The sequence below is a fragment of the Bacillus rossius genome, chromosome 18 (genome assembly GCF_032445375.1).
Source record: "Bacillus rossius redtenbacheri isolate Brsri chromosome 18, Brsri_v3, whole genome shotgun sequence".
NCBI classification, from domain to species: Eukaryota; Metazoa; Arthropoda; class Insecta; order Phasmatodea; family Bacillidae; genus Bacillus; species Bacillus rossius.
The window spans coordinates 10,525,450-10,552,150 of record NC_086345.1 but is presented as its reverse complement, the minus strand read 5'-3'; the positions used below and the strand labels follow the sequence as shown (position 1 = coordinate 10,552,150).

The following is a 26,701-nucleotide window of genomic DNA, read 5'->3' as shown; positions in this document are numbered from 1 at the left end:
CTGGAGGACCGCCCTAAGACGGCATTTACGGCACCAGACGGTCGACGTTACCAGTTCTGCGCCATGCCGTTTGGTCTCATGGACGCCCCTGCCACGTTCCAGGCCCTGATGGTACGTGTTCTGGATGGGTACATTGGTGAGTTCGCCAGTGCCTATCTGGACGACGTTATCATCTGGTCCAGGACGTGGGAGGAACACGCGCACCATCTGGCATTGGTGCTAGAACGTATGGCCAGACACGGACTGACGTGCGCCCCAAAGAAATGCCACATTGGGGCCACGGAAATAGAGTTCCTAGGACACATAGTGACGGCGGAGGGGTGCCGCCCCCGACCTGAGCAGTTGGAGCTAATAGAGGGAAAGGGGGCACCGAAGACCAGGAAGCAGCTCCAGAAGCTGCTGGGGCTGCTCAACTGGCTGCGGTCCTTCGTCCCCGACTTCGCCACGGTGACGGCCCCGATGACGGACCTACTGTCGCCGAAGACTAAGTTCCGGTGGACCCCCGCCGCGGACGAGGCCTTGCGACAGGTGAAGCGCCGGTTCAGGAACTGTCACACGCTCTCACGCCTGGTGCCCAGCCGCCCCATCTTCATCCAGACGGATGCGAGTCAGGAGGGGATGGGGGCGGTGTTGTACCAGATGGATGACCGGGGCGAGAGGCGCGTGATCGAGTACGCCAGCGCCAAGTTTGGGCAGGCTGAGCGGAAGTATCACGTGAATGAGCAAGAGTGCCTTGCGGTGGTCTGGGCCCTACAGAGGTACCGTCACCACGTCGAGGGCCGCTCATTCACGCTGAGAACCGACAGCCAATGCCTCCGCTGGTTGGACTCCGCTCAGGGCCGGAAGTCTAAGTTCACTCGGTGGGCCATGCTGATCCAGGAATTCTCGTTCACGGTCGAGCACATTCCTGGACGTGAAAATCAGCTGGCCGACGAGTTGTCCCGGAATCCGGACCCTGAGAATGAGTTCCACGACGACCAGGGCTGGGAGGAAGTGCTCCTCCCTGAGCGTGAGCGCGGGGTAGAGGACTCGGTGCCGCGACCGTGCGCGTTGTACGCGCTGACAAGCCCCACTGCTCCTGCACCTGACGCGCGACCCGAGACTATGACTGACCTGCTGGCGTGGGTCCACGCGGCGCAACTCCGGGACCCCGACACCCGGACCCGACTGACAGAGTGTGGGGAGGGGGTGATACCGGGCTGCCGGAGCCTGAACGGGGTGCTCCAGACCAGGGGGGCTCACAGGTCGAGCGGGTGGCGGACCCACGTGCCGCCCGAGGCCAGGCGCTGGGTCCTGAGCTACCTGCATGACCACCCCCTGGCGGGACACCCGGGCGCGGAGCAGACGCTGCGTGAGGTCAGACGGACGTTCCGCTGGCCTGGCGACGCGGCAGAAGTAAGACGCTACGTGCGGGCCTGCCTGCGTTGCCAGGAGCGGAAGTCCAGGCGACCCGACGGCAAGGAGCAGCAGGTCCCACGACGGCCCCGGAATCCCTTCCACACTGTGGCGGTGGATATTATGGGGCCGTATCCTCGCACGTCCCGTGGTCGGCGATTCATTGTTGTGGTCACGGATGTCTTCACCCGCTGGGCGGAGGCGTTCGCAGTACCAAACGTGAAGGCCGGCACCGTGATTGCCCTGCTCGAGCGCGAGTTCTTCCCGCGATACGGGTACCCCGCGGTCCTGCTGACGGACAACGGGGTGCAGTTCACGGGGAGAAGCTGGCGAGTGTCCTGCGCGGGTTGGGGGGTGGAGCATCACACGACGCCCACCTACCATCCGCGCGCGAATCCGACCGAAAGGCGGAATCAGGACATTAAAACTCAGCTGCGCATCCGGTTGGACGAGGACCACACCAAGTGGGACCTGCACCTGCCGACGCTGCTGTTTTGCCTGCGCCGTCGGACGAACGCGGTCACGGGCCATTCCCCCGCTGAACTGGTGCAGGGCCGGAACCTCGCCCTGCCCGGGGAAGCGCGCGCAACCCCCGACTTGCACAACATGACCACGGACGATCTGCGCGAAGACGCCCGACGTCGCCAAGCTGACTACCTGACTAGACGTACGCCGCAGACGCACCAGCCCCCAGCACGACTAGAGCCTGGCCAGCAGGTGTTTGTTAAGTGTCATCACCTGTCGGCTGGCGAGCGGGGCTTTTGCGCCAGTCTGGCTCCTAAGTGGGCGGGGCCACAGGAGATCGTAGACAGACTGGGCACCACCTCGTACCTCGTGCGTCGCGCCGACGGACGGACAACTAAGGTGCACAGGGACGACATTCGACTGATAGGCGACCCGCACGACGAGTACGACCACGACGACAGCGGACCAGTGGACGGTGACGAGGCCGAGGATGACGTCACCGAAGGTGTACTGGCCGACCTCGGCGCCCCTGTGGTGGTACCGCCGGAGCCGGACCTGGGACGTCGACGGGGACACGCCCACCCCAGGTCACTGCGGGGGGTTGGCAGGGACGTTGACAGGGACGACGACACACGGGACGGGACCGATGACAACGTCGCAGTAGGAGTCCTGGTCGACCTCGATGACCCCGTGGTGACGCCACCGGAACCGGATCAGGGACGTCGACGGGGACACGCCTACCCCGGGTCACGGCGAGTGGCAGGCGAGAACGCTGACGGGGACGGTGACACACGGGACAGGACCGATGACAACGTCGCAGTAGGAGTCCTGGTCGACCTCGGTGACCCCGTGGTGACGCCACCGGAGCCGGATCAGGGACGTCGACGAGGACACGCCCACCCCAAGTCACTGCGGGGGGTTGGCAGGAACGTTGACAGGGACGACGACACCTGGGGCACGACACATGGACGGGCCCCCACGACGACACCGACTCAGCCTCCTACGGGGGGACAGCAAAAGGGGAACGGTGGTTGGCAACTGGCAAGAGGGGGCGGGGAACGGACGCCCGTCAGAAGGGGCGGAAGGGGTCCGCGTGGCGCAAGCATGGCAGAGCTGGAGCGCTTTGTGGACCGGGTGCTCCCGCCTGATGACGTCAGCGCCTACGCCAACGACACTGATGGACCGCTCATCGAGGACGTAACACATGACAACACTGCTCAGGGCGACCTGGTCGACCTGAGTGAACCAGTGGTGACGTTGCCGGAGCCTACCCAGAGACGTGGACGGAGGTACGTCCACTCCTGGGAACGGCGGGTGACGGGGACGGACGTGAGCAAGGACGTGACAGACGGGGTAACGGTCCGGCTCCTCAGTGGGGAGGGCGATGTCGACAGGGCCCAGCAGGTGGTCCTGGACTTGCCTTCCGGGGAGCCGAGGATGACCGCTCACGCGGGGAGGGGACCGGCGTTGCGCCGGTCCACGCGTGAGAAGACGGCCCCCCACTACCTCCGGGACTACGAGTGGGGGAGTCAGCGCAAACCCCGCGACGTAAGACAAACGACCGACGGGGGGTTACGCTGCAGCGTGATGCAGCTCCTGCCCCAGTTTGCCCGACCCGGACGGAATGACGTGACGAGCTCCGACGACCAGACAAGTGGCCGGACGCGGACGCAGCTGCCGGTCTAGGTCGGCGTCGGGGGCCAGGACGGCCTCGGGAGAGGGGGGGCATATGACGACAGTCGTCGTACCCTCCCAGATACAGAGGCCGTACCTGGCCACCGACGCGGGCCTGAGGGGGCCTATTTTCCCCCCCAGTGAACCCCAGTGTGTGCGACGGCCAGGGACGCACCCGCGTGCGCCCTAGCATGCCAACGAGTGTTTTTTCTATGTGACTTTATCTTTTATTTCAGTGTGTATATATTTGTAAACGATTAAGGGATTTGAATGTGTGTAATTAACTTATTTTATTTATTATTCATTGTGCAAGTTCGCTGTGTAATTAATGTCTCGTGTATGTCTTTGTAAATAATTCAATAACTTTTTCTGAAGTGTTTCGCCGTAGTATGTAATTGCAGCCTGGCGCGCCGCGGGACGGAGCTCTCTCCCACGCCGGCCGATTTTCCCCTCCCTCCCCGCCACCCGCGGGCGCCGGCCCGCGGGCGAGCGGGGAGAGTCAGTCGCGTCCTGGTCTCGAGCGGAGACAGACGTGTTCGTTGCTCCGCGAGCCGCGCACGTTGCGCTCGGGATTGAACGTTCGCTCAGTCCGCGGTCGGTCACGGCAGCTGAGCTGCCACCGCGAATCAGCTTAGCATTGTTAACTTACGAGTCATCGGGAGACGTGTCTAGCGGGCAGTTTCTACAACGCGAACGTGGTGCTTCGAGTCTCTGAACTTTTCGCCGTCCACGGAACATTACGTAACGGGCCGCGTATGTACAGTGTTCCGTCTTCGGGCCCTTTCTCACTGGGTCAGCCTAGCATTAATAAACTTTACGATTCGCGCCGAAACGTATTTGAGAACCGCCCCGTCAACAGGGAGTCCGTGTCGCCGTGGTAGGGCACTTGTTCCGCGACGGTTCCGCCAGGCTGCGGCAGGACTTTATAAGCGTTAATAAAAGACGGCTCGTGAAATTCGTTAATGCCGTGTTCTGCTTGCGACAACCTACCAACATTCCTCGCAATCACTTCACTCTCCCTCCAGGTCCCGCCTTTCCCGGTCCCGGCCACGTTGGCCTGGACCCACACCTCTCCGACGAGGGCAGTACGGGCATAACAGGACATTTATTTCAACGGGAAAACGGGGACCCGAAGCCGAGGGACGTCAGTTTAACTAACCACTTTACACGATAGACGATTCTTTATTTTATATTGTACGAATGCTAGAATCGTTTTTCACGTATCTGCTGCAAACTTCTACAAAAGACACGCTATCTGTAAGTACGTAAATCTAGAATTTTTATTTTGTCAATCAAACTCGGTACTTTGCGATTCATATTCGGTTTGAAGTATTACTATGGCCTTTCTATTTAGAAGACTTTGACCACAGAATCGTGTGTAACTGCACACACTGCACTTACTTTGTTACGGACACTCAGACGAAGCAGATACTGTGGCTGACACCACGAGACTGGCAGCAGCTTGTGTGCCGCACGTGTGTATGGCGGCGTGTGGCGCGCTCGTAGGCCGTGCGACAAACTGTGCGCGGCATGCGGAAAAATAAAAAATAAAATTCAACATTTAATATTTATCTTTAAAATTTATTATTTTTATTTTTTTCACCCGCGTTTAGTGAAAACTGCGGATGCAAAGTCCGCACAAAGGCGGGCCGTCTATACTGTGCGTGCTTGCCGACCTATTAGAACACAGGCGGTGTTTTATGCCTTTTGACCTTGGTCACATCGAAACATTGCGGTTATGCAACAACGCTGGTAAAAGTTATGTCCCCCGACAACCGCGTTAAATAGGGAGTGTACTGTAATTACATATTACGAAGTGTAAAATTAACAATTTTTCAATGAGTGCAAAGAATAATAGGTACTCATTGAATTTTAAATACTGTTCCCCCTTCCACAATAATTTTGAATTTTGAAGGCTATTCTGGCGGGAAAAATCACAAAATCCATATTTTTGAGTGCTCCACCTATTAACTATTTCACAAATTTTTATAATATTTCTTTAATGATATTCAGCTAAAGCTAGAAATAGAAATTTCTTCAATGTTCATAAAAATCTGTAGCTGTATAATTTCTATTTAAAATACACTCCTGTTTCGGAAGCTATCAATAAATGTTTTTGAATTAATGCAAAAGCTATCATAAGTAAGTTTCTTCTATTGTTATGAATAGTAAAATAAGGTAATTTTCTTAAATTTTATGTATTTATTATCTTTTGCAATCAATTATTATCCTTAAACTGTTTCCGTACGAAAATGCAGACATGATTTCAACAAAAATAGTAATACAAATATGCAAATTCAAAATATATTATGAACATTTTATAAAATAAATAAACTGTTATAAATAACAGATTATTACATTTATTTGCAACTGCACAAAACCATGCGAAAGGTTCATGCACAAGTACATGAAATACATTACCTGGCTGAGTTTTGTTTTTGTGCCTGTTGAACAAATAATCACATGTTGAAGACATGTTTATAATTCTTTATAACACAAGCCTTTCAAGCCATTGAACTAACATCTAACATCAGATTTACGCAGCTATGGCTTTCCGGAGTGGGCATTTCCCAGAAGGCAAAGTGTCTTCACCAGTGATAATAGACATCAACTTTCTAACTTCATGCATCTACGTGTGAAATAGCCTCCCAATAGTTTAATGTACGGTAAGTTAAAACTGCAATGCTAGGCCATGGAGTGGAACTCTGGTACCATGTACTTCCTCTTCGTAGTCGATACTCTCTATTGCACAGCAACACTTTTGACATTTTGCCTCTCTTTGTCTATGCTTTGTGTTACAATTGGTGGGAACCAAGGTTATGTGGTGAACTGTGATAAAACCGAAATAACACCGGAAAGCATATTGATACACTGTGTAACAAGTAAATACACCATCTTGCACCAAAATTCAAGTTAAATCATGAAATTAAGAAGAATTTAACAGAAATTCATTTCCAACACAAAAAAAAAGGTAATCTTTTACATTTTATAATATCAGAAAATAAGTATTGCTCAACAGAATTCATAAAAATTAATGCCAAAATCTTATTTTTGAAAATGAATTTGGACTAAAAATAAAACCTTAAAATCTTTTGTCTAACTATGATAGAGTCAAGATTTTATGAGGGTTATAAAAAAACAGATTTTGTGTTTAAAAATAGTGGATTTAGTCATTATTGTCATTAGAAATTACAACACATGTAATTACGCCGCCTGTCGCACAGGCCGTTATTTGTCCTCAACACCTGAATTAGGACAAGTGTATCAAACACGCCCGCACGTGCCCGGTAGAGTAGGTTAGGGCAGTGCACCGAACAATGTGACGCGAGTCACAGCCAGCTGTGTTTTGTGAGCGCTCGGCCGGGTGTGGCAATGCGCAATGTAAACTTAGTTCACATGCAATTATTATTAAGAAATGTAACTAAAACTTTTAATGTAATAAATCTTCCTAAATAATTCATTCATGTCAATGTAAATGCTTTTGTGTCACAAAACTGGCCGTCAACATCTTCCCGCACTTCATATCTTTCCGCGGGAAATCGAGCCCTCCCTGGCCCGGTTGCCAGGGAGAATCGTCAGTAGCCTTCGAGCATTCACCAGGGCAGGCAGCTCCGCGCACGTGGAGCCTTCACTTTTCCCGCTAAAACCAACATGTAGTTTCAATAAGTAAAACCTTTAATCCGTTTGCATCTGCTCCATGGCCGGCCCTAAATCGACCGTGCGAAGTGTCGCGCTGTCCGTAAATAATCGTGTGTGGTGCAGTCATGAGCAGTTTTCTTTTACTAAATATTTATTATTGTTTGGGCAGCACACCAATGTGCCCGTGCTTCACGCCATTTTTTCTCCGGCAGGAGAAGAGAACTTTGCCCATGCGGGGCGGCGTTGTGCCAAACGCGAACAGTGACTTACTAACGAATAATCTCCTGGGATGTGCCGCGGTCGCGAGTGAGTTTCCGTGCCCCGGTGCCACCGTGCCCGCGTCCAGCATTATGTGGCCCCACGCTATTACGAAGATGGACCCTCGGTTATTATGTTCATTTAATCTGAGTGGTATCCCTGTATCAGATCCGTCCAGACCTACGGGCGTTTCCATGTTAGACTGTATTCCCCGGTATCAATGCTAGCATTAGGTTCAACCATCAACTAAGTTTAGTTGTGTAACTCCTGTGTTTCACCTTGGTCATTTAGTAATTAAATAGTTGAGTTATTCCTTTGTTTCGCCGTCCGGAGTATCATTGTCCGCAACATCCAGACGCGTCACGCGCCTTCATCGCCACTACCTAATGTCAGGGTAGCCTGCAACCCTCGGTGGGGTAATTCTAGGGGATTCCGCAGACCGTGAATCGGTAACGCCATTCGAGGGCTGTGTGTGCGGAGATGAGAAGGTAGACGATGATACTGCCAGTTACGTGATAGTGTACTGTACCAGGTGACGGAAAGTACCGGGTGATGTGCTAATAAATCCAGTTATATTTATGTGTTCTTTTAATCATTATGGCGTCCTGGGTGACCTAAACAGCCCGGGGAGTCCCTTGACCCGTCCCTGCCTGCAGCCACGAGGCAAAGAACCCTGCCCTCAAATCAAAATCCTAGTTTTCGTAAATTAAATTCACTAATCTTAAGACAGGTAGCGGGGACGGCGTCAATGTATACATCACTAAGGAGAAAATGCGATTTTCTTCATGTCACAATATGGCGGCGACCTGCTTCCCCCTTACGGTTCTGGCTTCAGCAGAAATACCAACAAACTGTGTTTATGCTCCATCTGTAACTTTACTGTGTTCCAATATTGAACTATCACTGGCATGTATCAATCACAGTTCTGCTCTTTCCTCACGTACTGATATGCAATGGAACACACCCTAGAGGATACGAAAGTTGGTTAACCTGCAGGCGAATGTTTTGTTTTGTATTTTGTGGTAAACACACAATATTGTATGACTTAAAATTAGTATTATTTAATAAAAATCCAAGTTTGGTAAATATGTAGTGTAGGGAAGCCTAAAACTCATGTCGTTTCGGTTCCCTACCACGTTCTTCGTGCAACTTCGGATTTCTCTCAAAAATTGAAATTAAAAAAAATCAAAGGGTTAGGTTAGGTTAGTTACAACATGCTTCTTTTCATTGGAAACTTATGATTTAGCGGCTGAAGTGGCGTTAATTCCAAAACGCAAAACTTTGGAAATCTTCGGAAATTCTTGCAGGGAACCGAAACCACGTGAGTTGTAGGCTTCCCATGTAGTGTAGCGGTATTTGAGGGGAAAAAAATGTTAAAAATCAGAAAATACTTTTATTATTATGCTCTTTAACTTCCTCTTTTTATTAAAGCCCGGCGGAGATAAGAAATTCCAAATACTTTAGGAGATATCGAATTTTTTAATTTTCATGACAATACCTGTGCATTCATGCGGCGTACACCATTGTTTCTTGTTTAAGCGCTCTTCACAATAGCGCTGCGTGGCGCGATCTGGCGACGCGATGAAGCGATAGCTCGCGATCTAACACAAAATCGCTGGCTGTACACTTCGCAATGGCACGACGCGGCGCGATACGACTGGCAGTTGGGTGCCTTCCTCGGGCCTGTTGTTATGAGAAAACCACAGAGCAAACAAAGTATTAAAATCACGTGTACCTGCAAGTTTTTGCGAACCAGGTTAAAGTAACACACACAGCAGAGTGGGATATTGAAAAGATGTAGGCGACTCATAAGAAGGATTTCATTTTAAATTCTACTACCTATTTAATCCTTTAAGAAAAATTTTTCATAGGTTATTCTTTTCAATAGCCAAAATCCTTATAATACAATCAGTGCTGGGCAGCCTAGATAATATTTTGAGGCTGTATTCCCGGAGCTCCTCCACGGTGAGGGCCGTCTCCAGGGACACGTCCCCGAGCCCCCGCCACCTCCATCACGTCGCCCTGCCGGACAGCGGAGGCAGTTGTGAAGACGGCCGCCTTGTCCGGTGGAATCCCCTCCTACACTTACTCCTAGTATAAGGACGCCACAATGTCGTCAGATCTTCATCCCCGTATGGAAGTTGGGGAGACATGTAGAACGTCACGTAGGTCTAGCATCGCAAGTGTTAGGTTACTTCCTGTTTACAGTTAGGTGTATGAATCCTTTAAATTTTAACAATATTCCTTAAAATGGATGACAAATTAAGTTACATACTTTTTCTAGCTAAAACTATTTATGTAATATATAATTTTTTTATGAATTTTTCTATTTATTTTACAATCAATTGAAAATTTAAATTGGGAATCAATGCCGACAGTATATATGTTCATTTTAATGATTCTTATACAAAAAATCATTAAAATGTATTTTTATGTTAATTAAGTGTGTTTTAAGCTCTAAAAGGTGGATTCTTTGAAGTTATTCCCCTCCCTCAGAACGTTCCATGGTGTGTAGCACTGCTATCGCAAATGGGGTTGACATGTTCGTTGAAGCCTAGGGTGCCACCTCATGTTAAATGGGTATGTGGACCCAGCTACTCTGTTCTCAGGGCCGTGTATCACTAAAATGCTCCGAAAACGATGACAGGTCGTAGAACGTGGTGTTGGAAGCAGGGGGCTCACAGTGTGTTGGGGGGAGGTGGTGGCACATCTGGCTCAAAAGGGCACAGCCCGGACAATTTCAATTGTACCCCCCCCCCCCCCCCCCCCACCACCCTTCACCTGCACAATAAGGTAGGTCGATGTGACAACAGCTCGCAGCTGGGTGGGTGTGACACTCTTTACTTCTGCTTTCTGGGCCTGCTCGTGGGTCCTGTACCTCGTACTGAAACTGGCATGTACTAGCTACTTATAAAACCTTCGTACTCTTAGATTTGAGGTTTTGCTACCATTTGACTGGCCTGGCTTAAGCATCCCACCATTCCAACTGCACTAATTGGAAGTTGTTTGTGGTTTACTCAACAGACTATGCAGGTAAACTATAGAATGCCACTTATAGCCCCACCCATAATTTTTTCTCTGTACCGCAAAGTATACTACGGTCCCACCCGGTCTAGTCTATTTTGGATACAAATATTTTGCTAGGGCCTACTCTTAATTTTCCATTTTTCCTGCAACTAATTTTTCATACTCATGAAGTTATGTAGAATCTAATCCATGGTATTATATTTTAATACACCGCTTCAAGTTTTAACATCTAAAGACATAATAATTATAAATATCAGTATCGCAAAGTAGACCCAATTTGGGGGAGTGGGGACGGTAATTATATCTAATTTAAGATATCTTAAAAGCATAATATTAATAACACTAAATACCCATATATTCCCTAGCTTGTCCTTTAATAAAGTCGTGGTGGTAATGACATAAGCTACACCATCTTGGTGATGTAAATAGTAGTGTCTTGGAATCAAGAATTAGAATAGTCGCAATTGTATAGTTTTAACACAGTCATTTTTGCATTGTGATAACCATTATCAAAAACTATAATGTAACTAGCCTCTAATCATCATCTATGTTTGCAAATTTAATTTTTACATACTAAAATATTTGTTAGGTTGGTAAAAAATTAGTTGTGCTGTGCTCGGCCTGGAAAGTCCCAATGGGCAGTTGGCGGGGTTTTCTAATTGATGTTATGATGTTATAAATGGTATATTGGTAATTATATGTACTTAATGCTTATTTTCATGTTTTTGGTGAAAATAATGACTTCTTTAAAGCTGAAGTTACTTACCAAACATTCTGGTCTTATCGTAATATTATGTGTTTAGTGCAAATTGAGCAAGGATTATGGTTATTTTATAACAGTTGTTCAGTACTTGTATGAGTTAAAATAGTATACAGTAACAAAACTATTAATTGTATAAATTTCAGATGACAACTGATACTAAAGAAGGAAAGACTAGTGATGATGAGGGAAATGCAATACAATGATAATGTCTAAAAAATTTTAATCTTTTTTTGAATATGTTGAAGGTATGTTCTTTTATAAACATGATTGTCATGAATGCCTTAATGATTTTTTTGCAAATTTTAGATTTGATAACATTAATAATTTTTTGAGCCAACCTGTTTTTTTTTCTTTTTTTTTCTTCTTCTTTTTATGGCCTCTGGAAACAATAGTGTGTGGTCATTACAAAATTCTGCCCCCGAAATGAACGATCAACAAGAAATATATACTAGGAGGCACAGGTCAACAAAAAACAGCCAACTCTGAAAACAAAATCAAAAGACATTTCCAGAGGATGGATAAAAAAAGACCTCCGTCAACGAAGACTGCTGAATACCATTGCTCTGAAGGTAAACTTCTTTACTTTATATACTGGTACCTACTCATAAAACAAGTCAACAATATGGGCAGCTTTACTCATTTTTATGTACTATTATTTTCAAGTCTAGTAGAAGATTGTAGCAAGTCAGAATGCGGCCTGGCTAAAAAACGACTATTCCTTCACATACAAAGTCAAACACTTGACAATATTGGAAGTTGTGAGTATTGGGGTAGTATGTTGGGCAGCTGATTATTATTATTATTATTATTGAAGATTCAATTTCGAAAACATTAAATATGTGAGTTTTAAATGCACTTTTAAACTTGTTCGTATCAAAACAATACAACCGCCGAGTCGCTGAGACGGCACGACCTTTCGGCCCAGCTCGCAATTCACAACTGCTGACGAAACAACACCCATTAGAAAGCTTACGGATAAATTCATTTAGCTGGGACTTCCCTAAAATGCGTATTTCTATCTTACTACAACACTTACTCTTGCACTGCTTTTCAGTGATTCCCCTGGTTCTCTTACACATCTCTGTCACTTTCTAGCCTTAAACACAATCTGGTATTCTCCAGTCCGATATCCTTTACATGGTCCAGGCGAACGTCTGTCTCTCTTTTACACTGGTTGCGATAAATTATTGTCTTATTTCGAGGTTCGACATAGTCTTGCCACACATCTTAATTTTCTTCTCTCATTGCAATACTCTCTGTTTTAACAGGACTATAAAACACTTAACATAAAATTATAATTATGAAGAAAAAAAATATTCAAATGAAATAAAATACTGAAGATCACACATAAATAAATATTAACCTAACCAACAAAGTAAAAGTAGTAAAATTATAATCAACATTTCTAAATAAAATTATTAAATACCAAAATTACTTACTAAAATATTTATAAGAAAAAAATATTAGTATTGAAAATTAGGCACTATGACTTTGCAGCAGATCTCCAGTACTGAGAAAACCATATATTTATCCCTGTAACAAATCCTCGTATAATCTGAAAAGGGCAGGGTCTTGCAACTTACAAGACAAGTTTGTGGCATGCAACACACCAACTGACATGTTTATAAAGGGGTTTACCAGTTTAAATGCAATCAATGATGAAATAAATTACTCACTGGCATAAATTTAATAATGTTTTACGTAAACTATCATCATGTTGTTCCGGGGCCGTGGCCTTTGATCTTTAATAAGCGGGGTTTTCGGTGAATACTCGGATTTTAAGGGCGCCACCGTGCCACGGGCACGGACCTATGTGAGACTCTTTACCAGGGTCGTGACGTCGCCCATGTGAGACGTGATTTTATTTTCCCCCTGAAGCTAACCTAGTACTAATACCTGCCCGCTCTCAGCGTCGGGCACGCTATTACCTACGCAGTGGGCTCTTAGGCGTCCCACACGCTGTCACACTCAACATGGTCACACATATTTAAAAATAAAAGAATTCATTAAAATTTATACGCCCTTATTTATTTGGCCAACTCTGATTACACCCGCACACAATTTAAACTGTAACAAATGCCCGCGGCACGAATCGGTTTAAAGTGCAGTGACAAACCACGTGGTCACACCTCGACTTACGTATGAAGCTTAAGAAAAGATCGATAATGGTCACAAGGTAATTATTAAAGCAGTCCCCCGACCGAGAGAAGCTCCGAGGACTAAACGAAAAAAGATTTGTAAAGAATTAAAGATGAACAGAATTACTAAGCGGTGATGAACAAGCGGTGAGGTCCCCGGAGTGCTGAAGTGTCTTCTCTCGGTCCTTGATGGCAGTAGACTGGGGTGAGATCATGGCTCTGCTAGCCTAACATGGCGTCCTCCTGCCGAAACAATTGCCGTTAATGGTATTTTTGATTCCGTGGCACGGGAAACTAAAGCAACATGAAAAGGTTCTTGAAAAATTACATGACATTTACTTACTGAATATTAAAAAAGGTTAATAAAAATTACAATTATTAAGGAATATATTTAAACAGTGTCTGGCTTCGGTTTCCTTCGGTGTGCTTCGTGAATGTCTGGAAACGTCCTTATAATTAAATACACAATTCTAAATAAAAGTACATAAAAACCCTCCCGGCCGATCTGCCGTCACGTCGCACTCGGGAACAATGAAAACAATTTACAATGATGGATTTAATTATATTTAGGTGTGCGGCGCACTGGCTCTACAGCGCCCTCTTGCCGGGCGACCAACACACGCACGCGTAAGCGGGAGGTTTGAATGGAGGGTGGGTGGTGTTTGGGCGGTGGCATATCGGACTCAAAAGGGGCCGCAGGCCCGGACGATGTCAATGTAAAGATTACTGGGGTACGAAGTAACAAATTTAACTAAGCGGATGGGTTTCACGAAGGAGAAAGATAGGAATTTGCCAGACCTTACTATATGACTGTGTGGCTGACATAGAGAATTGACACAAACTCACTGTTTGTGTGTGTGTGTGTGTTATAGCACGTATAATTTTCTATTATAAAACTGAATTTATTCCTTTTTCACTTCCTTAGGGATGGAATTTTTTAATTATAATAGCCTATGTCTCCGGCCCATAAACTATCTAGGTATATGCTATCAATCATTTATGTCCATTTCTCCTTTGCTGCGTGAAATAATATCAAATAGACAACACTTTTTCATTTATAATATTAGTATGGATTATCATCCCAATGGAATACCTAACAGTCTAACTTACATTTCCATACAGTGCGTTGTTTTAATCAGGGTATAGGTTATGCCACACACCACGTTGGGTTGCATGTGACCCATCTGCATGAATAAAATAAGTGATTAATAGTTTGGATGTACATCTCATTGTTAAACTAGTGGAAATGTGTGCAATTTCTGTATTAAAAGTGAGTTGTACTGTACTTGTGAAAGTACTTTTTGTACAAACAAGGAGTGTACATTTCCTAGCTTAGAAGTTTTGAAACCATTACATTACCTGCTTTTGTTACTTTAGGCGTGAACTTAATTTGTTTTTTGATTTCCTCTTTTAAGTAAAAGTTAACAAACAAAATTTTGAACTTGGAATATTATTATGACATAACTGTCTGAATAATGGTTTAGGACTTGAAAGATTGAGTTAAAAATAAACGACCACTACACTCTAACCCTAGCCCAGTACAAAATAAATTTCTTGCAGCACCCAGGGTATAAGTACACTTCTACAGGTATTATTATAACTGAAATGTCTTTTTTAATAACAGTAGAGAGAACAGTAGTAAGATAACATGGCACGGAATAGAAGAGAAATTTTTTTGTGTTTTTAATTCAAAAATATGGCTGCATATGTTATATTCAATATTTTAATATTACTCTATTCAATATTTCAATAATTTAATTTATTTGAACATAAATTTAAAATAAGTGCTTGTATGATTTTATTACAGGTTACATATGTAATTCGTATTAGCGAAAATATCTAATGCAAATAGTTGGTGCTGAAATATTTTTTTTGCTACTAATTTAGTGTGCCATGTGCTAAGATTGTTAGCATACCTACTTGTTGTGAAGGATGTAAGCTCCTGACAAGCACACACTAGCTGTTAAACTAGCAGTTTACCACTCAAAATGTATAAAGTATTTCATTTGAAATATAGTAGGAAAACCTCTCTGGCCAAATGCACAGCAGAAAGTAATGTGTTCTTTTCCTGGCCTTGTGACATGTAAATGTCATTCTTCTGAGGCGACCTCTGCTATTTGTGATGCCTTTTATTTCTTCCAGGCAGCGAATGAAGACTTGATGTTGAAGCAGGAGCCCAGTGAGATAGTTTTCCCTCTAATCAAGGAGGAGTCGGTGAATGAACAGGTGAGTATACTTGGGTGAACAGGACTGTGAACTACAGATGGTTTCGAACCCGGTCCACTCTCTTGAAGTGTTGGAGTGTCTGTGCCGTACACCTGGCGATGTGTCGTTCCCGGTCCTCAGTCCTCGGTCGTGTTTATGTTCTCAGCAGTTCAACAAGAACCAAGAACCGAGAATTAATTTGGGAACCATGAAATTTTACAGCGAATCCTTTCCCAGTTAAAATACAGTACAGTACTGGAAAAGAAAAACCCAAACATTTAAAAAAAAAATTATAAAGCCTTCGTGGAAGTGGTAAAGCATGGTGTGTATCTGACGCAAGCACAGGCAAGGCACACCTTCTAGCTTTATGATTTGCTGCTAGTTGAAACACTGTCTTCACATGTTTGAGACGGGGCAGTAATGGTTAGTAAATCTTCCTTCACCCTCGCCCAAGTGGAGAGATAGTGCGAGCAGGAACCGCAACAATATCAAAAAATGGGGACATAGTGGGACAGACACAATACTGTACATCATCGATTCCCAATTATTTTCCGGCCAGGTAACCCTATGATCTACTTTTTATTGGCGGAACCCCATCTAATTCAGAGGAAGTTATTTGACAATAACTGTGCTTGCTTTATATGAAATACGTCCTGATACACGGAGCCCCTGCCAAGAAACCCCAGGTTTGGGAACTGCTTCTTTACAGCATATTACAAACTAAACTGCATTTCCACTAATATATTTATTGTTATTTTTTAGTCTTTACATAGGCTGTAAATGACCAATTATCCTGTTGCATGCAGTATATTATATACATATCAAAAAAAAATTATAGATGAAAATTGTATTTTAATTTGATCTTCTATTACTTTAACCATGTTGTTAATCTTAATGGTATTTTAACAAATGTAGTTCAAAATTTTAGTGAATTTTATGCTTTGTGTTTTTTTTTAATCATGTGTACAGTAAAATCAATTTAACTAAGCACTGGCTAAATTCCACTGGCTATTTATTTCAGGCTGTAACTATACAACCTGCAGCATGTCCAAAAATAAGAACTGCATTAAAATGTTTGTATAAAAAAAATATATTTCTGTGAATTTGATCACTTACCAAGAATAACCTGAAACATTTATCAAGGATAATATTAATTATAATGTTAAAAAAAATAACTGTAAAAAAATATGCATGGTTATAATGTAATTTAGCATTTAGTACTTGACAAACGTATTGTCTGGGAAAATCTGGAAACTTGAATTAGCTGGGAATTCTATTATTACCAGGAAAACTGTGAGAAACCCATGTATTTTTAATAGCCTACTGGAATTGTTTGTCCAGCAAGTTTATAAGAGCCGAGTTAAAAAACTAGGTACTTGTAGTGCATATGAACTGTGTCACTTATGCCATTCTTGAGCACTGTTTACTGGGGAACCTCCTCAGCGGATGTGAGGTTCCGACAGCTTGTGTTAAAGGTATTGCCACCTGGTTGCCGGCAGTTAGGAGGGAGAGGAAGTCACTGCTCCTTTCTTTTCTCTCTTCTGCTTTGATTTTACTTTTAAATCTGAAGATATTCACCTTTGTTTATAATAAACAAAGCCACCATTAAAAACTATACCTTTATTAGTCACTTGAAAGATGAAGGCAGTATTACAGATAAAACAATAAAATAAAATAAAAATGATGCTGTGCTTGGAAGAAACTAGGAAAGCAGATGGTGCCTTAATTCTTTATCTTTGTGTCTTAATAATTAAGTTATTTAAATTAAAAAAGTTAAAAAAACTTATATCTAATTGTCAAAATTTGACCATTAAATTAATTTTTCAGATACATTTGTTCCGCAGCCAGTATTAAAATGATTTTTAGTGAATAGTAAAAAATATTGGATGAACAATTAGGGAGGTGAATTTACAACTCTGTATTAATAGTGTGCAATTCTCAGTGATTGGAAGGTTCAATATGAATAATTTAAAGCTAGGAAAATGATTTATAGTGCTAAGGTACAAAAATAGTTGTAAAATTTTAATTAATAATATTATATTTATTTTTTAATTGTGTAAACTGTTATCAGCCGTGGCAGTTGTTGAAGTAATTTTAGTTGTGCCCATATAGTTTGTTTATTAATACCAAAGCTGTCTATGTAAATTTTCTCTTGATTGCTACTGTCATAGTCTAAATAACTTTCAAGAGCTATTAGAATATATTCAGGATATATACACTTTTATCATAGAAGTAATAAAGGAATACTTATATTTTATATACCTAATATTAAATGGTTGGTATTTAATATTAACTGGTTTACCTATCTGGTTTCATCTTTGATGTAGCAAACATTATTTGGATATATAATTTTGTGAAGTTTCTAGAAAAACTGTACTAATCCTGAAAAAATACCCTGGAATTTGATTTTGCCAATGAGTGGCCACCCTGGACTAGTCACTTTGTCAGAATATTTTATCCACTATCTCGAAAATTTAGGAAGCTACGGGCACTCAGGTTCATAGACAACCAGTGTTGGATTCCCTCTTATTTTCTATAAACAGAAAAGGAAAAATAAAACATAGAAAGACAGATAAGTAAACCTTTAATCATTACTTTATACGGAAGCATAAATATGTGATCGCAAATATAGAGAAAAGTTCAAATGTATTCAACAGTATCAAAGGTCTCAATCAGCAGTAACATTAGTTCTTGAGGAAGGGGGTGGGGTAGATAGGGTTGCAGTTATTCCATCCTATACATAACTTCATAGCTACTGGTTTCAAAGTACTATATGTTATAATTATAAAATACATTCATTTTAGTGCTGTTCCGAAACAGATACTGATATTGTATATTGGCTGATGTTCAGCTCTTGGCCAATCACATTGTATCAGCACAAGTATGGTTGGTCTCGAAAATAATATGTGCCCAGATTTGTTTTCAAATACTTGCTTTTAGTGATTTGCCAGTCCTGGTTCTCGGTTCCTGTCAGTGTTACCACACTGAGAATCCCGGTACCACGAAAAGCTCAATAGCCAAACCTTTGTCGTGAAATACAGTAGATCTCTGGTAAAATGTTACTGTAGAGAAACCTAAAGTGAGGGCAACTCGTGCGGGACTTTCTGTACGCCACAGACAAGTTAAAATAAAGGTTTGTTAATTTTGAAAACTGCCGACAGCGAGAAGACTTCCTTCTCTTCTCCCAAGGGACGTGTCCCAACATAAAGAAAAGAGTTATTAATGCCGAGATTTTGATGCTGTTTTTGGTCCATGTTTTCACTTGGAGTCAGGGATTATCATTTATTCAATTAAAAGTAGACCTTTGGAAACACAACACTGGTTCAGTATACTTTTAAAAATCTTTAACATAAAAATAAACTGCCATGATTTATAGTTGTCAACTGCTCATGAACTGTGAACTAAACCAACAAAACATGTGTGTATCTGTTCTGTTAACTTGGGTGGTTTTACATCCTCTGCACATTATAAAACATACTTAACTTGAAATAACTTTGTTGTTCTGAGCTGTGATATTATGTAGTTTTTATTATTACTTAATCTCTTGTGAACAGATATTTAAATTTTTCCTCAAACAATTTTTAAGGGTGTGTCTAAATAATAAAACAGTTGTTGGTATGTACTACTACTAGTGTTTGCTCCACCACAGGGCGTTCTTCGCTACTATAGCCATCCAGCAGGACATGAATCAACTGTGCTACTAGGTGCTGGGTGACTTGTTTGTAGTGAATTATGATGAAGTAGGTGGCTAATTAGACATATTGGACAAACAAACATGTCTTATTAGGACATTTTGTATCTTTGGTGTGCCTGGAAATGTCTTGCTAGGTTACAAGTCGTGCTGTTGATGGCATAACTATGACTTCTTTCCCTGATAGCTACACTTCACCTGCTTGAGGATGTGTGAAAGGTGCTAAAGTTGCAGGTGGGCAGGAATGAAGACTTTGAATACCGACTTTTGCAGTGTAGCATTTTGACATTAGTGATGCATTAAAACTTACAGCGTTCAAGAAAACCATGTGATACTTACAATAATTAGGCACAAAAACTAAATACAAATATAAACTGAAAAACATGGCGAAAAAACAGTATGGTATATGATGATGCAGTTAGTTGGCGATGAGAGAAGTAATGGGCCACCGCGTGGTTGGCTGATGGACCAGCTGAGACACTTGCTCCAGGGCGTGACGTCACAGTGTGGGAACGAGACTTGAACTACCCCTTCGCAGTGCATCCACACAGACCTGGTCTGCTCTCTGCTTTAAGGCATGCTTAGATGTTGAACTAAATACTGGTGGCTGTTTGGCTTTCCACACACCTTTCTCTTTGTAGGTATACACCATGTGGTTACACTAAGACATATGGTTATGATTACTACAAATTTATTATTTCATACATGACCTTAAATCATATTTATTTACAAATAATACAGTCACAAAAAAGTTTTCTACTAGTCTCTTTCAGTTACATTCCTTACCACCCAGTTGGTTGGACAAGTCTGTAAGCATTGAGGATTATAAATATCTGACAGGTGGTATTATAACAATCTATCAAGCAATCTACCTCCCAATGCCAGCCCTTAGGATAATATATATATTTTAAATGAAGTTCTGAGCTATGCATCCGTGTTGCTAGAGTGAAGTTCTCAAGGTGTGGTTTGTGGTTTGTGGTTTCCCCAGGCGATGATCTCAGAGGACTGGGCGGAACACTGCGCTGGACCATTCGTGTGCCGAGTGAGGTCTTGTTGTTTCAGCCGGCAGATGGAGACGTCTGTGTGAAGCAGGAGCCGAGCGAGCTGGGTTTCCCGCCAATCAAGGAGGAGTTGGATGAACCAGTGAGTAGACTGCTTTATGCAGATGTAATATGAATAACACATGGTCTCGAGCGTTTTATACCCTTTAAACTTAATGATATGAACCTTGTATTTTATACAAACCTTATATTTAAATTATTATATTATTGTCATATTGTTTAAACCGTTCAAACATTTACAAGTGGGTAGAACAATTTAAATGTGGCTGCAATAATGGGTGATGAACAGCGAAATGGTCGACCAATAGAAGTTGCCTCTTCCTCCTTTGAATCTCGCACTGACGCGATAATCCAAGACATCAGAACTAACACTGTTGAAATTATAGCTGAAAAAGTGTCTGCAAGTGTTGGAACTGTCCATGACACCATTCAAAATAAACTGCAATACAAGAAAACCTGCGTGATAGGATGCCGAGACAACTTGGAGATACCCACAAAGAAATGAGGCTTCAAGTCAATAAATAGTTAAAAGCTCGATGTTCCACTGAGAAATAAACTTTTATTTGGAACATGGATTCACTATTACGAACCTGAGTTGAGGAGACAAAGCCTTGAGTGGAAACCTACAAGTTCTTCAGGACTCAGCCATCAGCTGGTAAAGTGATGCTTACACTTTTCTGGGACTTTCAAGGCCCTATTTTATGCAATTTTCTTGAAGGCCAACGAATAATTAACAGTAAATATTATGCTGATATGTGTAAAACAAATTAAAGCCTATAATTCACATTAAACATCATGGATGTTTGTAAAACGGTGTAATTTAGCTTCACGATAATACACGGCTGCATACAGCATAGATAACGTGAGAAGGCATTCAAAAATGGGGGTGCGAGATTCTTCCACACCGTCCTGACAGTCCAGATCTTGCCCCCTCAGACATTCCTTAAGGAAGCTCTACACTGCAAAAAATTTTACTTCAACAAAGATTATGTTGAAAAGTAGGTAAAATGAACAATTTTTGAGCTACATCAATTTGTCTAGTTACTAATTGATTGGCCCTCGTACAATAATTGCTTGGTGCATGCCTTGGCAAATGAAACTTGGGCTAGAATAATTGCTATGGGAATCTTCAACTAATCATTGTGCTCCGCCTCGTCACTCTCACCTGATGACTCAGGGGAACAAGTGGATCTTTTAGTGCCAGAAGGTAAAACAATGATTTCGTCCAGGCGTTGGTTTCTCTGTTTTTATTTTACTTTTGGTTATTTGTCATAATATAGAGTTACAACATGTGATTTAATTAACAGAAAGCATAAAAACCTGGAATTAAGATTACATTAATACAATAATGGTTACAAGAATGGGCCGGCCCTTATTAGGTCATTGACGTAATTATCTTAACCATTTTTTATTTAAAGTTTATGAAAAATTACTAGTTGAATTATCATAGTGAGGTTCTTGATTTAAGGTTGAAGAGACGTCGTGGCTGGATACTAGTCCGAAAAAGGTTTTTAAAAAAAGCAAGGCTGGCGTTTCGTAGATTGAGGGATGAAGTGGGGCAGCAGACGAGACGTCAGAGGCCCTGGGCGATCCGCCCCGTGCAGACGGATCTGGTCCTTGGCAAGGTACCCGGGTCCGGTGTTAGGTGCCTGGGTCCAGAACTTGTACCATGTTACTTGGTCCCTGTCTGTGAACAGATCCAAACACATATGTTTAGGACTGAATCACAGACAGTAGGTGAAATAGGCAGGTAATGCCTGCTAGTTACCATGACTGGTGGGGAGGGGTGGTGCTAACAGGGTGATGTCTTCCAGGGCCTGCCCGCTGGTTGAGCAGACGAGCGCGACGCGGATGATCCATGAATCTCAAAAAAATTAATAATCTACGATGACTTCTACATTACTACTTTAGCAATATGTATGTGGACTGACTAACGCCTAAACACAACTATGTTGGGAAACATCCCTTGGCTAATCTGATCACATCTTAAGAGAAACTTCGAGGCGTCCCGATGATGTTTCGTTCTGTGCAGTCAGCCCTGAACCGCAACGCGCAGTGCAGTATGTTAGAGATGGCAGAGACTCGTAATTAAAAGCGATGTTAACGAAAGAAAGGTGGGGAGGCTTCTGCTCTCGAACCAAAAGGTTCCGAACATTACCGAGGTGCTTGTCGAGGAAAGGCAGACTTTGATACCTCGAAGTTGTTGGTACTGCCCGATGTCAGCGCGACCTACCGAGGTGTGGCTGAACTGAGTAGAGATTGACTCGCGCGGGTCAGCTGGTAGTAGCATTGAGGCTTATGGGACAAACTAAGCCAGCGCTCTGGTGGCTTGAAGGGTAACTACTTTACTTGAACTGGTTCCTGCAGGAGACTCCAGAGGGCAGGCGTTCCAACTCTCAGGGGAAGAGATTCTGAAAACTACCGCTAGGTGGCATAAGTATGTACTTCATGTACTACGGCCGTGGCCTTGGGAAGAGGTGGCGTCTGGCCAAGGTTACCGGCCGGTCAAAGACCCGGGGCGATGTTCCCAGGAAACCTGGAGAGGGGGGAGGGGTTAAAACTGCAATGCCAGTGGGAAATGGGATCTACAAGACCCTTAGACGTGACTATACTTTGGCTAGATGATTCGTGATCATGCCAAGGAGTGCTCGTGTCAGGAGAAGTCTAGGAACTGCCCGGTCTTGAGAGTTCGCAGGCCATAGCAGTTCTCGTCACGAACTGGGGACGGATTACAGGAGACGTCCGTGCGCCATGGCGGGAATAATGGGATCTTCCTGCTGGGTCGTTGAATAGTAGAGGCTGGGCAAATTAGGAGAGACGAGTCTGACAAAGGTTGGATGGGAGTGTACAGGAGGAGGAACAAGCTTAAGTTCTTGCAGCAGAGGAATGATTGGAAACGTATTTAAGTTGAAAAAAAATTCAAATTAAAATTGTGCCAAAACTACTAGTTGGCGGCAGAATTGTTTCTTAAAGTCTATTATAATTTGTGTTAATTTTTTTTTTTCATTTTTAGAGGTACACACTGAAGGGAACAGAAGCAATTAGTTTCCGATCCATCAATGGCAAAGTAATTAGATATCAGACATAATGACCTAACTGGTTTGCCACAATATCATCATATTGGCATTTTTGCTAGTTGTTATATAGTGTACAAATCATATTGGCTGGTTTTCTAATAGTCTTGTAGTGTACAATTTATATTGGCAGGTGTGTTAGTGTTCAACTTATATTGTCAGGTTTCAAGTATTTGTGTAGCAGATATGCTAGTAATATGTGGTTGTGTTGCAGTGTGAAGATAGCTGGCAGCCAGAACCCGGCAGTTCCTCTGCCAGCCAGGACTACACTCTGTGCAAGCAACAAGTGAAGGAGGAGATAACTATAGAAGAGCACCCTATAGCTGCAGGTACTTGCAATACTCTATACCTACAGTGTTACACAGGTTATACTGAGCAGTAGCTAACACATAGGTCTGTGTGTGACATCTTTTGTGAACATATTTGCTCTCTCTCTTCCTCTTTCTCTCTGTCTTAAAAATCTCTCTCTCTGTGTGTGTGTGTTTGTGTGTGTGTCTGTCTGTCTGTCTGTCTGTCTGTCTGTCTGTCTGTCTGTCTGTCTGTCTGTCTGTCTGTCTGTCTGTCTGTCTGTCTGTCTGTCTCTCAAAGCATAAACACACACCCTAATGAAAATGTACATACATTGAAATTTGCCTATACAACTCACATAACACAACATTACACTTACTTGAACTAAGTCATTCTTTTTGCCTGAAAAAAAATTGAAATACAATTACACACTACTAACCTATGTTAGCCAACACAGAGCTATACATTTGCATGCAGGGACACAGCTGTCAGCGATACAGCACACCCGCATCCAACTTTCAGGATTACCAACATCTAAAGTTTTGATGTGCTCCGCTAGATCGCATCCAAATGTGCTCGGACGGACGCCTTGCAGTCTGTCTCAAAACACAATTCTGTTAAAATCTCTGAACTTTCTTAATTCAACAAACCATTCCACTAAAAATTGTACACTTATTCCAGAATTAAAATACTGTGTATTTAAGCCTTTAGCGACGGACGCCGAGTGCTTAGTGCGCGAGTTTGAGGTCGGGCCGAGCCCCTGTACTCTTCTGACTGGGATCCACCTTATGAGCGCGCTCGCTAGTTTTGTTCGCTCTTCTCAAAATAAATAACATTTTTACGAGTAATTTTTGATTTTCCGAATAAAACTTTTTACATGATTATATTGTACATGCTACTATTACATTATTATTTAGTGTATCGGCAGCAGCGCACAAACATTATTGGAATTCGCATAGATTTTCTTTGAATATTTACTGCGATTTCTTAACTGAGGTGTACTTGCAGGTAGTAAGACCTTGGTACTTCTTGAAATAAACCTGGCTACTTGTCAAAATAAACCTTGGTTTGAAACAAAATAATCCCTTTGTTTGGAGTGTTTTAGTTTTGATTACAAACAGTCAATATTTATGTAGAAGTAAAAACATAATATTTTTATTTGAACTTACGAATCTGCTCCGTAGAAATTTTGATTCCCCAACGACTTCGCTTTGCTGGGATATACTGTTTTATTTTTAGACGTCCTTTGAACAGAAGGAGTGATTCGTCCACACAAAGATTTTCAAATGGGTAAAAAATGTGCTCTGAAAACCCTGCGAAAATGCTCCAAAATGGGACAATGTTTGAATAAATAATCCGTAGTTTCCACAGTATTGTCATTGAAGTGTAGGAACCTAAGGATTGAAAAGTATCTGTCCCGTGAAAGTTGAGAAAAAAATCTGAGTTTCCAGATCCGGATTTTTTGACCAATACTCCGATAAGGCCAACTTTTTTACCCTGGTCATAATGAGAGACATAGCAACAAAAATAAAAAATTAATTTGAAATCAGTTCTGTACATTCTTTCTTTGTTCTGTCCGTCAAAACGTCAGCCCTTTGTGTTAAATATTTGTTTGTTTCCTGGTAAATATGAGCCACAATTTGTTCAGTTACAAACAAGGAAAACAAACTGAAAAATTGTTTGTATGAACATTGCTTTTTACTTTTTAGTCCAGAGTCTGCGGAGAAAAACTTATGTTTTTGTGGGGTGAGATTTCTACAAGACCACACAAGTTTCGGTTTTGCTTCTGGAGATGTAATTGTTCCTTCATCCCCTTCCCCCCCTCTGAAGAATCATCAGACAATTCAGGGTCAGGTGTTGTCGATGGACCTGACCACGATTGTTGAGTATTTTTTCGTGGCAATGATTCATTTCCGATTCATCACTACTGACCTCAAAGTCACTGTCTAACAGAAGCTGCAAGGCTTCTTTGGTTGTGTAAAAACATTTGCTCGTTTTAAAGTATAACCCACAGAAGTAATGCAATAAAACAGTCAGGAAAATTTGTAAAAACAACAAATAAATTTCCATTACAAATAAGAATTGTCAGCTCAAAACATACTCATACTCACGTTTCAACACAGTGATAGCACAAAATAAATTTTCATTATAAGTTAAAGTAAAACAATAATTTAGCACCTTATTCCCGTGTTTATACGTCTAAAACTACAACAGAAGGAAGCCAGACACGTGAATAAGGCGCGAAAAATATTCGGCAGCGCCGCAGGTCGCAGAGTGAATGGTGATGACATCTAGCGGCAGAAAAATGTACTACTAGTCTCCCGACAGCCCGCTAGTTATCCCCAAGGTCGGACTTCCACGGCAGTTCACCGTAGCGAAACGGGAAAGAGGTAGAGTCGTCAGGACTTCTAGAGCAGTCCACCGGCGGGAAGGCACTGCATCCAGTGGACTTCTGCAGCAGTCAGCCGTCTGTATGGCTGGACTTTGGCCGACTTCTACAGAAGTCAACAGGGGCTAAAGGGTTAATAACCTATATAGTTCCAATTATGCTATTTCAAAATAAATTACTCTTAATAAAGTAAACACAAAAAAATTTATAACGGATCATGGTTAAACATGCAATGTAAATGTAAAGGTAACATATCTTCTTACGTACCAATGACATACTTTGTAGTTTACTGTCCTCTGAACAAAAATCCAACTACATAATACTTTTTCTTTAAGTCCTTACCACTATTGTGAAATAATTTTAAAGTTACTTAAATTATCTTAACAAAATTGTACGTTAAAATAAACAAAATTAAATCTACGATCGTAAATATCTACAAGTGCTTATTAACCCACAGCTTTTAAATTACCTTAAACTAAACTAAAATGACTTCAATTAACCTATCATATATATTAAAATTAAAACTAAACAAAAACTTACAGCTACTGGCTTAAAATTACACTCCAACTGTCCAACCTAACAAAACGTATACTGACATGTAGAATCCTAAAAGATACTGAAAATAAGCAAACTA

At 42.6% G+C, this 26,701-nt stretch overlaps 1 protein-coding gene across 5 annotated transcripts in view; it reads left to right on the top strand.

Moving 5' to 3' along the window:
- Positions 1-8,444: 8,444 nt before the first annotated feature.
- The window catches only part of LOC134541305 (gastrula zinc finger protein XlCGF57.1-like), a 531,604-nt gene continuing 513,347 nt past the window's right edge, over positions 8,445-26,701 (top strand). Inside the window, exons 1-4 of one of the 5 annotated variants that reach the window (XM_063384636.1) lie at positions 8,445-11,466; positions 11,614-11,790; positions 15,502-15,585; positions 20,318-20,398. In XM_063384636.1, the coding sequence (XP_063240706.1) occupies positions 15,520-15,585; positions 20,318-20,398 (147 nt within the window). In that variant the 5' untranslated portion in view covers positions 8,445-11,466; positions 11,614-11,790; positions 15,502-15,519. Of the gene's footprint in view, positions 11,791-15,499; positions 15,586-20,243; positions 20,399-23,604; positions 23,720-26,701 lie in introns of those variants that run through there. The other 4 variants (XM_063384659.1, XM_063384662.1, XM_063384637.1 and 1 more) reach the window with 4 other exon arrangements.